The following is a 13,995-nucleotide window of genomic DNA, read 5'->3' on the forward strand; positions in this document are numbered from 1 at the left end:
TTGTAAGAATACTCATTAGTTCTGTTCACTGACCTGTGTAACTACTCAAGACATCCAAAGCCTGCAAAATTTGGCAACCAATACTGAGCTGCAAATGCCTTTGAAAAAACTACTACAGTAAGTCTACATAAATATTTCTATTTCATGCCTGACCAGCAGCTGCTAGCTGGCTCACTGACCTAAAACGAAGGCATCAGTAAATTTAGCCTGGCTCTTCAGGGATAAACACATGTAGCACAAATCATTCCTTGTTGCTTGGAGGGAGCCTGTCATTCAGCTTTTACCATTTAAACAACACTTGTAGGTTCCTGTCATTCAGTTGTATGTTGGTGGCATCAGCAGGCAAAGCTTAGCCTGCTGCTAATCAAACTCCATCAGTTCTGGGGAGACAAGGCAAATCCAAGCTTCTACAACACCATCCCACATTTTTCAAACCAGCTTTAAGAAACAAACCTTCTATCTCCTTCATCCTCCTCGAAGAGATGATCTAAGCTGTTCACATAGGACACCTTGCTTATAACAGGAGTCTTAGAAAGCTGTAAATAAAATAGCAAGACATTTAAAAAATACCATAAGCCATGAATTCATTATTAGACAATAATCAAAATAGAAACCTCTTCTAATTTTAATGATATTTTACATGCAGATATAAACCTAAAGGAGACCCTGCAAAACGGGATGATTATCAGTTCAAGTTTCTCAGTCCCTTGACAATTTTACATAAGCATTACCATCAGAAGCCTTTTACCTCACAACTCTACTATTATTATCATCCACTGAGACCCTGGGAACCCCCATTCTTGTGCATGAGACAAGAACCTCCAAAAATTACTTAGTTCTTTTATTTTCAGAGTCCCTAGAGGGCAAAATTCCAGTGTTTGCTAAATGATCTCTAAATAAATCAAACAAAAGAAAATTTCCAATCAAAATCCCAATATAAAACCAAATTAAGGCACTAATAAACAGAACACACAAAAAGTTTTAATAAATGTTGCTAGCGGCTTGTTTTTCAGTAGCCAGTCTTTCATTCAGCTTGTAGCAGACAACAGATTTGAAAACTTTTATGGCCATGATTCCATTCTTTGGATGAGCACAGCTCTTTTGACACCACCCTGGTATTCAGTCATCTCTTAAATGTAACAAGCAGCACGTCTTTGTGTGGGATATCTGCAAGACTTCTTAGCTTATTTTATATTTGGTCAATATCTGCCAAGTAAACTGTTGAACAAACAGGGAATCAAACCTTTATTCCAATGTACACATACATCCTTTCTTACGAGAGAAGAATGTGGATATACACAAAAATCATGGTCATGGAAATGTTAGGACTGCTCTAAACTGTTCTGTCTTACTTGGCCATTAATTTTATCAGGAACAGGCCGGCCAAATGTTGTGGTCACACACATGTCCCACAAGCATTTGCTGCATGTGTTTATCAGGCTTAACCATTAATCAGGTAGTCATGTGTGCTGAGATTGTGAAATACATATGAAACCACACAAGTCTGATCTCTAACACTCTTGATTACAGAATCATAAAAACAGATTAAATAATTATGGCTGCTCAACATCTGCCCATGGAGACAGTAACTCAGTCAACAAATAAACCTATCAGAGATTGAAAAGCATGAGGAGAAGGGAAGGCAGAAGAGAGAATTTATACAGGTATTCTGCTGTTTGTTTTCCACTCTAGAAACTAGTGATGGGCTGACCCCAGCCAGCAGCTAAGCACCACAACACAGCTTGGCCATTTCCCCAGCCAGTGGTGCAGGGCAGTGAAAAGAAAAGCAAGAAAAGCAAAGACAAGAGAATTAATGGCTTAACAACAGTTTAGTAAGGGAAAGGGCATAAGCAAGAAAAGAAAAAGCTATTCAAAGGCAGTCACTCAGCACGTCTGACAACAGAGGGATACCAAGCTACACTCTGAGCAGTGGCTACATGCCAGACCAAATCCCCCCGTTGGTTTTTTGATTGCTGAGCATGACATTATGTGGCATGGAATACATCCCTTTGGTCATCCAGAGTCTGTTTTCCAGGCTCTGTTCCCTCCCAGCTTTTTGTCTGCTCTATGGGGGCAGCATGGGAAGAGGACAAAGCCTTGATGCTGTGCAAGTAGAGCTCCACAACAGGTAGAAGACTGATCTGTTATCAACACTGGTTTTGCCTGAAACACACAGCACCATACAGCTGTTATAAAGAACATTAATTCCAACCCAGCCAGGCTCAGTACAAAATATCTTTGTTTAAATACAGCCATTCCCAACCTGTACCAACTGTCAGGAATGCCACACTAAGACCCACTGCAGGACCTTCCCTATTAAAACATCATTTTACAATAAAACTTCAAAATCAGTACCTATTTGACAAGCTCTTATTGAACAAATGAGCTAATTTTAAAAACACCAATACATCACCATAATATCCTGTACACAGGGATTTAAAGACGTCATCTATCCCCTGTGATCAGAATTCATTCAGCTTTTTGAAATCCTAAAATACTTCCAATTTCCATGAAATACAACCTCAAAGAAAACACCACACTTACTGACACTCAGATCTCTGACAATCACAGACTGTGGTAAGGATATATGACTGGAGTCTAGCACACAGATCTCTAAATGTCTGTATCAATTTCGTCCAGTTAACTTCAGCTCATCAAAATCTTACCTGACTAGGAAAACAAAACCATTAGACTGCACGCATTTTCTAAACGTAGCCTCCTAACTTTGGGGGGGAAAGAGCAAAAACAGAACTCCTAAAAACAAGCAGAAGGGATAGAGCTAAATCAATCTGGCTGCAGAAACCATCTTTCAGGCATTCCCAGGACAAGCACAGTAACAAGCACATCCCTGCTCCAACTACACTGTAACTGCACAGCAGTACAGGACCCTTAAGCCAAGTAAACAGCTTTGCAGGCAAATAATTCTGAATTATCATGCATTATGAATAAGGGAGAAAATCGTATAAAAACACAACATAGAGCTGATTATCTGCTATCTCATTATACTCTGCTATAGCTTTAATGGCATAGTGAGAATCAGCAAGAGGTGGCTGAGTGTTGGTACATTTTTGACTAAAATTAATGTAAAGTAACCATTAACAACCAGTCACACACACCCTGACTGAACAGGTACTAGAAGACTACTGGACATCTTAGCTGCTCAAGTAGCTTGTTATTTGTTTATAAAACTGAGCTAAATAGTAGAAATTAGTTCTGTGGCACACCTAAACAAGCTGCTGTCTGTATGTGCCAGATGAACAGGTGAGGTTGGAGCAATTTTATTTTTGAGTATGAGATGTCTCCATCCACCTGGGCCTCTGTCTGTGTTTTGGTGGTATATCCCTACTATATAAAATTTCATTCTCCTAAAATTTGAAATATGGGGTAATAACTTAGCACCCACTGGGCCCTGCACTGTGCTAAAATCTCTATTTTTCTTGCACATAACATCTATAAAAGAATACTTGAAAGAATGTGTTTTTCTGGTTTTTAGTCAACTTACATGAAGCTTCAGTAATGGAGTTAGAGTGTCTTGAGAAACACTGTCAAAGGAGTCCTCCAGGGTTCTTGCCTGTGGTTTGAGACTTGAATTAAGCATTTTGTGCAGTGGCATTAATGCTTCTTCTTCTTCATCATCATCTAGAATGCATTCCAAAACGTCATCCTCACTCTCAGAGCTGCTTTGCCATTTTCTGCTCAGCTTGGACTTGTGTGTAAGGTTCCTTTTATCTTCCACTTCTCCTGAGGGTTGTGAAGACTCATGGCAGCTGTCCACAAAAGACTCTTCCAAAGGCAATGAAGGGGGAACACTTTTGCCAGTCTCTGGGGACAGTCCAAGTTTGGCAGAGATTTCCATTCTACAGCAATCAGGAGTATTTTCAGAAATCTCAGGGACTATATTTGAAAAACTGTTGCTGGGTTGAATACTGTGTCCTTTATTCCATTCATGTCTTTCTGGTCTTTTATCTTGTTCTTTCCTAACATCCAATACCTGAGGTAAGCCAGCAACCTGGAGAGGGGACTTCATGATTTTTGTTTGTGTGAAGTGGTGGGGAGAAGGCGACACAGTACTTTTTTCCTGAGAAAAGGGAAGTGACTTTTCCAAGAAAAAGCATGAGTTAGCCAGCTGCAATTGATTCTCTTTGGTATCCACAACAGAAATGTGGTTATTTTTAGCACTGTGTGCAGAATAAGAAGATGATAAACCTACAGTGGAGTAATTACTTTTCTCCTTTTCATTGCTTGAGTTGAGGAAATCCTCTGAAAGAGCCAAATCATGTCCAGACAGGGTAGCAGGCTCCTTGAGCTGCAGAACATCATCATGGGGAGACTTTAAAAAGATATTTTTTACAAAACCACACCTCCAATTTTTGCATTTTGGTGATCTACTAAAAGCAGGGTCGTCCACTTCAGATTCATCTGAACCATCTACATCCACACTCATGGCAGAGTGTTTTCTCTTCCCAGGAGAGTCTCTTGGTTTGGATAACCCAAAGGATGCCTTAAGGAAGTGAGAAGGAACAGCTGGGCTCTTTGGTGCCCCAGAGGCCATCTCAGATGATGTTCTAAATGCCTGTGGAGAAGATGGCTCATGTTCTAAAATCTGAGTTAGCCTTGCTTGAGATGGGTCATCTATGAAGCGTCGGAGAAAAAAGATAAAACATCATTATCATGTTTTAAAAAATCAAAATAGTAACAGTAATTGTCTTAAAAAACAAACATGTAACAGCTCTCCATTTTAAAAACTGACTTCTGTTTTTAAGTCAACTAGGACTAGAGCAGTAAAGAGTCTAATGAGTTTCCACCCTCATTTTTTTTATATTTTTGAAGTTTATCTTCCTACTGACCTACCTCAAGCTTTTTAGATTCCATTCTACCACCCATTGAACAAAATTATATGCTTAAAAAGGTCAAAAAACAAAAAAAAAACCAAACAGCTTAAATTTAGTGGCTGGGTCAACAAGAATATCCTTTCTGGATTAAGCTAAAAGGCACAATTTATTAACCACCACAGAAAATGTGGATTATCCAAAACACAAGAGAAACCATAAAAAAATCTGGGATCAAGGTTTTAAGACAATGAAATATCACAAATTCTAATTAAGTTACAATCAATGTGTTTTACACTAAAATCCTAAATTACTTTTAAAACTCTTCAAACTAGCCATATATTAGAAATAGTATTGGCTATTCAGTAGCAATTATTGTTTTAGTAAAAGAAAATAGAAAACAATTTCATGGAAAAAAGCCATTAAAAATAGACATGAAGTGATGAATTCAATTAATTAATTCTATATTAACAGCAATGCACATACCTGAGGCAATCTCCCTTGAACCAAAAGGCATTTTTTTTCTTACAGGACATCCCTAAAAATAAAGATAGAGGGAGATAAAAAAATTACTTGTATACTTTTAAAAACCAACGTTGAACCTAGCAAAGACTTAGTTCCACACACCCCCAGAAATATGTTAATGGACCTATTTTCAAGACAAATTTAAAACACAGATGCAAAGATCTCTCCAGAACTCAAATTATATATTTTTTCCTTCAGATTAAGGACCTGTAAAGTGACCTGTAATTAAAAACTACATTTGTAATAGGACCACTCCCATCTCTATCTTAATACTGTGGCTTAAATGTATAAATCTGAACTGCTCTTAACTGCAACTTCTAAATAGCAGAAATTTGCCAGTCTGCTCCCTAAGCTACATTGAAAGAACACACAAGATAAGGCATTTAAGATAAAGGCATCTTTTGCTACAAAATACAATTTCAAGTTACAATTTCTATTGCATTTCCATGCTTGCATCTAGCCCAGAATATTTACCCTGCTTTTAAAACAGGATTTTTCATTGATTGTAAAATTATTAAGAACCAGCTTACCCAAGTATGACCTAAAACTTAAAAAGGAATAGGAAAAGAACATAAACTGGTGTTACATTTGAAAAAGGCAGCACCAAGAATCTGATCTTGCCGTGTAAAATTTTAAAAATCTAAAAATTTAAAAATTCATATGCACAATGGGTCAGTGATTTCCACCTTTAATAACTCCTTTAAAAACATCTGATACAAAACATTTGTTCCTTATAATGCTTTTACAGGATATGGCTTAGATTGTTTCAATTTCTGTTTCTCCCATTCCCTTTCTCTGCAGAGAGCTTCCAGTGACAACCTAAATGCAGGAGAGCAGGGCAGTGGGGAAATCTGGCTTGAGCACAGAGATGTGGTGCTCACAGTGCCATTTTTCCAGCCCAGGCTTTTCAATATATATCAGCTTCTGCAGGTGAAACCCATTTGTCAGAGTCTGTGAGATCCACAGAGTCATTCTTCTCTTCCCAACTATTTCCATAAGACAACAGTGCTCTCCTTTCACCCAGGAACTTCTCATTTTTCCCTGTTCTGGCTAGGCAGTCTTTTCCTTTTTGGTCAAGGAATGCCCCTGAGACCCTGCAGCAACAAGGAGTTTCTGAATCACAACTTTTGCCTACAACAAACCCAGGGCCCTGCACACTCTGCCATTCTCTGACATGCTCACACTGTCCCTTTTCCTCAATTCTTTTCCAAAAGACACCTACCACAGGACTCATTTGGTGTTTGGTCTGGCATCTTTTTCTTCTGACCTTCTTTGGAGAAGATGAACTCCTTTCAAAACCTTCAGTGCATAAGACAGACAGTCCCATTCCTTCATCTTTTACATTTCCTTTGTCTGGTGAGGACAGCACAGTTCTGTCTTTATGGACATGGTGTAGGAGAAAAAAGACCAATTACTCACAAAAACTATATTGGGAAAAAAAAACTAACCAAAAACAAAACAACAAACCCTATTAGAGTGTATTACTTGATATTTTCTCTCTCTCACATATAATCCAAAATTAACTAACTTAATCATCCAGTTTTGCTACTGCCACGCAAAGAATCACATGACCTATGATGCAACTTCACTTGTTATAAACAATCTGCCATAAGCATGAGACAGAACTTTAAATAATAATTACATCACTATTTGAAGAAATTAATTAAAACAGGAAATTGATATTTTCAGTTACATTATTTGAAAAATTTAAATGTGGTCATTTTGACACATTTGGTAAGCTATACTCATTATGTTGCTGCTCCACTACAGAATGAAATTGGATTATCATTCTGGATGCTAACATAATTATAATTCATATAAATATCTTCCACTTAGAAAAAAACATATTTACCTGGACTTAAAACTGGCTTGAAGAACTCTGTAATCAACTGGTTTCTGAAGAGAAAACATAATTTTATCTTTATAAAAGAACAATAAATAAATGCCCATTCAGTGAATGTTACATAATTAAAATACTACAAATTACTTCTACAGATTTTCTTTAGTGCCAGCAGCTCTTATTTCTGATAAATCAGAAAAAGCATCATCATTGTCTTCACCTTCTAGCCTTTGCTCTGCTTGGCTAATGAAGTTAAACGTGTCCGTTTCCTCACTCCAACTGTTTTCTTTATAATCCTGGTAAATCTTAACCACCTTTCCACCTTAAACTAAAGCTGTCCTGAATGGGACTGACCTCATCTGCACCCAGGATTCCAGGTGAGACCTCACCAGCACATTGTGATGACATGATGTCATTTAACAACCTCCCCATGTCCACCATCACTCTGAGCTGCTAACCCAAGCTAGCATCTATCTCACCCAGCTTCCAACAGAGAGCAGCCTACTGCCACCTACCAGGTAATTACTAGCTTGAAATCAGAGGTTTTTTCTCTGGCAAAAACAAGTGGGACATGAGAACACCAGGGCATTCTTCACTGAAGAACATCACTTCTAAAAATGGGCAGGTTGGCTGAACAAGGTGCACTTTGAGTAACAAAACGCATCACAATCTCTGAATTTGGTATCTTCATCTTCCTCCACACAGCTTGCTAATGACTTTAAGGCTATACTGAGTGCCTGCTTTGGAAGTGTCTGGAAGTTCAAACAAAGTATTGATGTGAGCACAATTGTTCACATTGTTGCAAGAACAGCAGAGGTGGTTTCCAAGTTTCGTTGTCTTTCTGTGCCTTCCAAGGCAAAGTTACATTGTTGTTGCCTGAGTAACAGTGATAACAAAGGCAAAACCTACTTACTCCAGAAACTAAATTAACATATACAAGTATCCATACATGACTGTGTCCCCAAAGATTCAGTAACCATATTCGAAGTTTAGGCCAGAAGAACCCACTGTGGTTATTTTTATCAGGACTGTGTGCAGAATATGAAGATGACAAACTTCAAAAAATGAAATTAATTTGGATCTCATTTTGAATCTGTAAGATTGTAACCATCAATTTTTCATTTTCTGACACAGCATTTGCATTGTTAGCACCTACAGAAATACAAAAAGCTGTTTATAATGCACTGATACTTCTTAAATCAGGATACTGGCAAGCACTGATATTTGAAGATACTGTAACTCGGTGAAAAGTAACCTGTAATCAGAATCTGTGGGTGCACAAAACTGGGTTTGGCTTACCAAAGACAGCAGAGAAACTACTTGTCAAAGACTGGCTGCCTCCAGCTTATCTCAACTCAGTTTGACATAGGACAAAATATGTGTGTTCTTCCCACATATTACAGCAACAGTGTTAAATTGTGGACACCAGGCTCTCAACTCCATTAGACAAGTTTAATGGCATAAATCAGTTACCTAGTGGTAGCTTAAGCTGGTGCCTCAAAAAAGGGACCACAAACAGAAATCCCTGGGCAATCTAAACTACCCACCAGTCCAGACCAATAGTGATTTTACGGTCTGGAATCTTGTCAGTCATCATTGGTTCACTGTTTTGCTACCCAGCAGTGCTCTGTGGTCATATTCACACCCTCCTAGGCTGTTTCAGGGGGAATTTCAGTTGGTTCTGTGGTCCATGTTGTAAATATGGTTGTTACTGTTCATGTACCACTATTTATGGGCTGTCCACTCCAGCTATTAATTTTAAAGTAATATTTAAGCCATTAACATTGTCTAGTCTAACAACTGTTAATGTTCAGGTTGTTAGCCCCAGGTTTTGCTATAGTCCATCTTTGACTCACTCAGCAGAGCTTGTAGTTCAAGTAGAGTTCAACCTGCAGCCTAACAACTCTTGCTATTTCTATCACTCAGCTACTTTTAAATACGAGAAAAATTTCAGCACACAGGATTCCTGTATTTCAGTTCAGCAGAAGAACCAAAGACTTAAATGCAGGTTTATTCACTGTAACTGCTGCTGACTGATTTGTTTTCCTGCCCTAGTCCTCCCTGCACTCCACACTGGCCTCACCTGCTTGCAGCAAAGCCCTCTCCACCTCGCATTCCTCAGGACACACCCGGTGCTTGCTTGGGCTGCTCTCAAGCCGCAAAATAATCCGGTGCCCAGAGCTTTCCACACTGCCTATCCTCCAAACCCTTCCTCTTCTTCTAACTGAGATACTGTACACTTCTTTCTTCCCCATTAAAGCCCCAGCTGCACACGAAGCACTGCTGGCAGGCCACATCTCATCTTCAGTTACCACCCACACTCCTCTCTGCACCTAAATCTTGCAGGCAAACGGCGAGGGACAGAAATGTTAAAAGGTCACTGACTCAAACAAGCAATACTGCTGAGGCCCAGGTTTGCACCCCTCAATGGAAGGGGGGAAGGAGAGGGTTTTTATGTGTGGTGTTGAAACCTCTGATGTGCCCAAGACAGAAGAGGGTGTACGCCCACATCCGGAGCACGACCACGACAAAACAAGCTGAGGCTTGAGCCAGACAAGGGACAAGGACGATAAGGCACAGACCCTGTGGGGGTGGGAAAATGCTTTTTATCACACCAATGTCCTCCCTTACACAACTGGCTCAGGTGCAAAACAGCACCCCCCACCCAGGGGGAGGTATTGGCATATTCACACGTAGGCTGAAGGTATTTATCCCTTCTGATAAGGCATAATGTGAGAAAACATTATGTGAGAAACACTGGTCAAAGATGTGGTCATAAACCATCAAAGACCCCCGAAGTGCCCCCAGACTCATTTCTGGGACCTTGCAACAGAGAGTGTTAAATTCACCCTCTCCAAGGGAGGTACCTGGGCATTCCCACCCGAACACCCTTTAACCCACTGAACTCTGCATTTTGGGGCCTTCCCACATCCCTGACTGATCAAGACTGCAAGTTCCACTTTGCCCAGCAGACATTGGAATTGCAACAATCAAATCTCATCACTGGGTCCATGGTGCTGATACCTCTGCAATCTACTCCTATCCTTGCTTTTTCTCTCTTTTCCTTATATATTTCCTTAAGTGGTTTCTTTATATTTTTATATTGTCATATTACTAGAGATAACAACCAAAATGGCTACATACCTCATTTCCATTGCAACCAAATCATCATAAAATAAATCCTATGTGGGCATATATATAAACACCAGGTATTCAGTGTTCTTTCCCTCTAATCTGCCCCAAGGGACCAATTAACAAGAACCTCAGTTACTCCGGCCTTTGGGGGCAGCTTGTAACAAAACCAAAACCCAAGGCCTTCTGCCATCCCTGTCCTTGTTTCCACAGCCATTGATTCCAAATGACTGCTTCTGTCCTTCCCATAGTGTTCTTTTTGCTGTCTTTTATTATAAATCCAAGAGCTTTGTAACAGAATTTCTGTTTATCCCATAATTATGCAAAACAACAAGGAGTGAAGGCACTTCCCTTCTCCCTCAAGTTTAATTTGAATGAAGACATGGCGAGTGATTTGTCTTAGGCAGCTTGTTTGGAAGTGCTAATCCACCAATATTTTCTCCTCTGAGTTTGTAACTCTGCTTTTTGAAGTGCAAGGAACTGTCCAGCCAAAGTTCTGCATGGTGTCTCAGACAAGGAAGTGTAGTAGAAACTTCAGACAAAAGCAAAGGGTGGAGAAAAGAAAAAAAGAAAGAATTCAATACAGTACAAGGAAGAACGTGAAAAAGAATTGGGCCATACAACTTGCCTTTTACATACATGTGAAAGTACAAGGAGAAATGTGATTTTCTATGTGAATGGGGCCATAACTGTTCACAAACAGTTCACAGGAGAATCTCCACCCTTTAGTTGAAGGCTACTGTGTTTCACTCTTTTGCTAACATGAAAATCACAGTTGTTTATCTTCCTGAACCACTATACAGCTCTGGTTAACACTTTTCAGCAATATATATAAATTCAGCAAGACCTTTTATCCCAAATAAAAATTATCACATCATATTTTGTGAAATCTCAGCTTGACTAGGACACCAAGGAGACCACTAAAAATCCAAAAGAAAATGCAAAACCCATAAATACATTATCCGACCCAACAACAGAAAAAAGCTGCATGACCAGGAGATGAACCTAACAGACCTTCCAGGCCTTTCAAAACTAAGGACACAGCCTGCATGGAAGAGGGAAGGAGGAAATACTTTCATTTGTCTTAAAAAACAACCCCCTAAGCATTTCGTAAAAGCTGTTACTGTTTACAGCCATATTCGTGGTTATCTCTGGCTGGATTAAAACAACCCTTTTAAAAAGTTGTATTGGAAACACTAGCAATAGCTCCGAGATAGCACATTCTCATAACGTAGGAATAAACTACAAAAAGCTACTACATCTTTGACAACATAGAGCATCTTGGAAAGCTCTGTAAAAAGAGCAAAACCAAACAAACACCCAAAACCAAAGAAAAACACAACAAAACCAGCCAAAACAGAAACTCACATAGAAAAATTCAGTCTTTCAGACAACTGCAACAAAACTGAAATTGCAGTTTCAATTCACTTTCTTATGCAAAAAGTAAGATTGAAACAGTGAATGTTTGCGGCGTCATGTGTTTTAAAATGTTTATATGAGTTTGGTTGTAAAGCTGGTTATCCCTTTTATAAGTTAAAGATATGGTTTGGTTCTCGGCTCCCCCTCACCATGGTTTCTCCCTGTTTACCCCTTGTTTTCCTGCCAATGGCTTGTCCCTCGATGTGACCCCTTGATCCTTCCCTTTATGCCCTTATAAGTTTATCTCCTCCCTCCTGGTGCTGCCCACTTCCTCTGTATCATTTATTACCACCCCCCTCCCTTTATTTTTCACGAGAATTTTCCGTGAAAATCATCCCTTACTCGATGTATGATTTGCCTCCAGAGCCCCTTCCCTCCCCTATGTGATGCTCACTGGTCCAGTTGTGTCCCGCGTTCCTCCCCTGAGCTTCGTTTATTGCTCACCTCGTGTCTCCTGCTATCACGCCCACTCCCTTTATCAGTGCCTCCCCAAGCCCTTCCCCTCTGACACCCGTCCCTGGTCCCGTCTGGGAAGTAAATCTCCTTGGCATCCATACGAGTGTCCAGTCTCTCCTTCCTTTATCTCGGGACTTCATAGCTACACTCTCACCTGCACCACCCACGCCGCAGACGGCACCACTACCCGAGGTTTTCGAAGAGAACCCGGGAGTGGCCGGGTTGTGGCCCCCTCCGGCCACACACCGGGAGCGGCTAGCCGGCATTTGTCCGGCTCCCGTGGCCGCAGAGCAGGCTACAAACGTTTACCCTGTCCCTTTCATTTAAATGACAGTGCCATCAAAACAGAGGATCTGAACAAAGTAAAGTGCTACTAACAGCATAAGAAAATTATGACTTGTCTCTTTCTGCAAGAAACAGTACAGCAGCCTCTGAAAAACCTCAAATCTTTGGCAGAATTTGAATTGCTAGTTAGCAGACAAGTTTGTCAAGCCTAAAAACACACTATTTAAGGCTGTCACTGACAGCCCGTGTTTTCCCGGGGCAGTGTCCCCCAGCACCGTTAGGAGCAGGTCCCGGCCGGAGCAGGTTCGGGAGCTGAACCGACAGCCCAAGTTCTCGGTTAGACCGAACCGCTGGAGCCGTCGGGCTGCGCAGGTGGGCTGGGTAACGCCCGGGCAGGGCTGGGAGGGCACAGGGGGGACGGCCCCGGCATCCTGAAGGATGCGCTGGGAATGCCAGCCTGAACTCTGCTGGACACTCCCCTCAAGACTCCGGGACGCTGCCAGACCCCCTGGCCAACGAACAGCGGCACCACGAGCCGGTTCCGATGGGGAGGCCCCGGCCGGGCCCCTCGGCGGCTGCAACACCGGGGCAGGCTCCCGGCGATGCTCCCGGGGAGCTCCCGGTAACCCCCACCGAGCCGACCCCCGCCACCCACCCTGGGCAGCGCAGCGCACACCGGCAGCCGGGGCGTCCCACTAGGCGGGCTCGGTGCCCTGCGACGACTGCGACCGCTCCTCTCCCGCGCCCCGCCCGTACCTGCAGTCCTGGGCCGCCTCTCTGCCCGCGGCCGCCGGCGTAACATGGCGGCGGGACATGGCGAAGGGCGGGCCCGGAGACGGCAGCCCCTCGCCGAGTGGTCGGGTCATGGCACGGGCGGCACGGCGGGGCCCGAGCGGAGGAGGGGAGCGGCCGCCGCCGGCAGCATCGCCAGGAGCGCGGCTCGAACGCCCCAGACGGCCGGAACGCCCAGCGCGGCCGCAGGTTACGGGCGGTAGCTAACGGGCTCCGCTCTTCCTTTTTCAATGGGCGCAGACTCTGATTGGCTGAACGCCTGCAGCAGCTGCGTCTTCCATTGGTTTCTTTCCGGCGGGGGGCGGGACGTGCAGCCGGATCGTAGCTGTGATTGGCTGCTGCGGAGCGCAGGGCGGGAGCGCCGTTCCGTGTCCGAGGGAGGAAGGGTTGTTTGGCGCCTTGATCTCGTGCCGGTCCCCCGCCCGCGCTGCCGCTCTCTGATTGGTGCGTTCAGGACGGGCCCCGCCCCCGCCGCTCCCGGGGCGCTCCCGGTGTTCCCCCGGTGTCCCGGGCGGGGACGCGACATTCCGGGCGGGGACACTCCGCGCGTTTCGGCCACGAGCGGAAGCGTCCTGTGAGCAAAGCGGCCCGGATCGCCACCGAGCCGCAGCCCATGCGGCTTGCACTGCGGCTGGAAGGAGATCCAGGCTGCGCATCCACTTCCAGAGCTGCGAGACAAGGTGGGGAGGCTAAAAAGTTGGAATGGGAGTAACTTCT

General features: G+C 42.8%; 1 protein-coding gene across 1 annotated transcript in view; it reads right to left on the reverse strand.

Moving 5' to 3' along the window:
• SLF2 (SMC5-SMC6 complex localization factor 2) overlaps positions 1–13,367 on the reverse strand; it is a 30,120-nt gene extending 16,753 nt beyond the window's left edge. The window contains exons 1-6 of the mRNA XM_066555045.1: positions 13,243–13,367; positions 7,207–7,250; positions 6,577–6,731; positions 5,316–5,367; positions 3,503–4,632; positions 454–536 (exon numbers count right to left, since the gene is read on the reverse strand). Of these exons, the coding sequence (XP_066411142.1) occupies positions 454–536; positions 3,503–4,632; positions 5,316–5,367; positions 6,577–6,731; positions 7,207–7,250; positions 13,243–13,352 (1,574 nt within the window). The 5' untranslated portion in view covers positions 13,353–13,367. The remainder of the gene's footprint in view (positions 1–453; positions 537–3,502; positions 4,633–5,315; positions 5,368–6,576; positions 6,732–7,206; positions 7,251–13,242) is intronic.
• Positions 13,368–13,995: the final 628 nt, after the last annotated feature.

The sequence above is a fragment of the Molothrus aeneus genome, chromosome 8, assembly GCF_037042795.1.
Source record: "Molothrus aeneus isolate 106 chromosome 8, BPBGC_Maene_1.0, whole genome shotgun sequence".
Taxonomy (NCBI): domain Eukaryota; kingdom Metazoa; phylum Chordata; class Aves; order Passeriformes; family Icteridae; genus Molothrus; species Molothrus aeneus.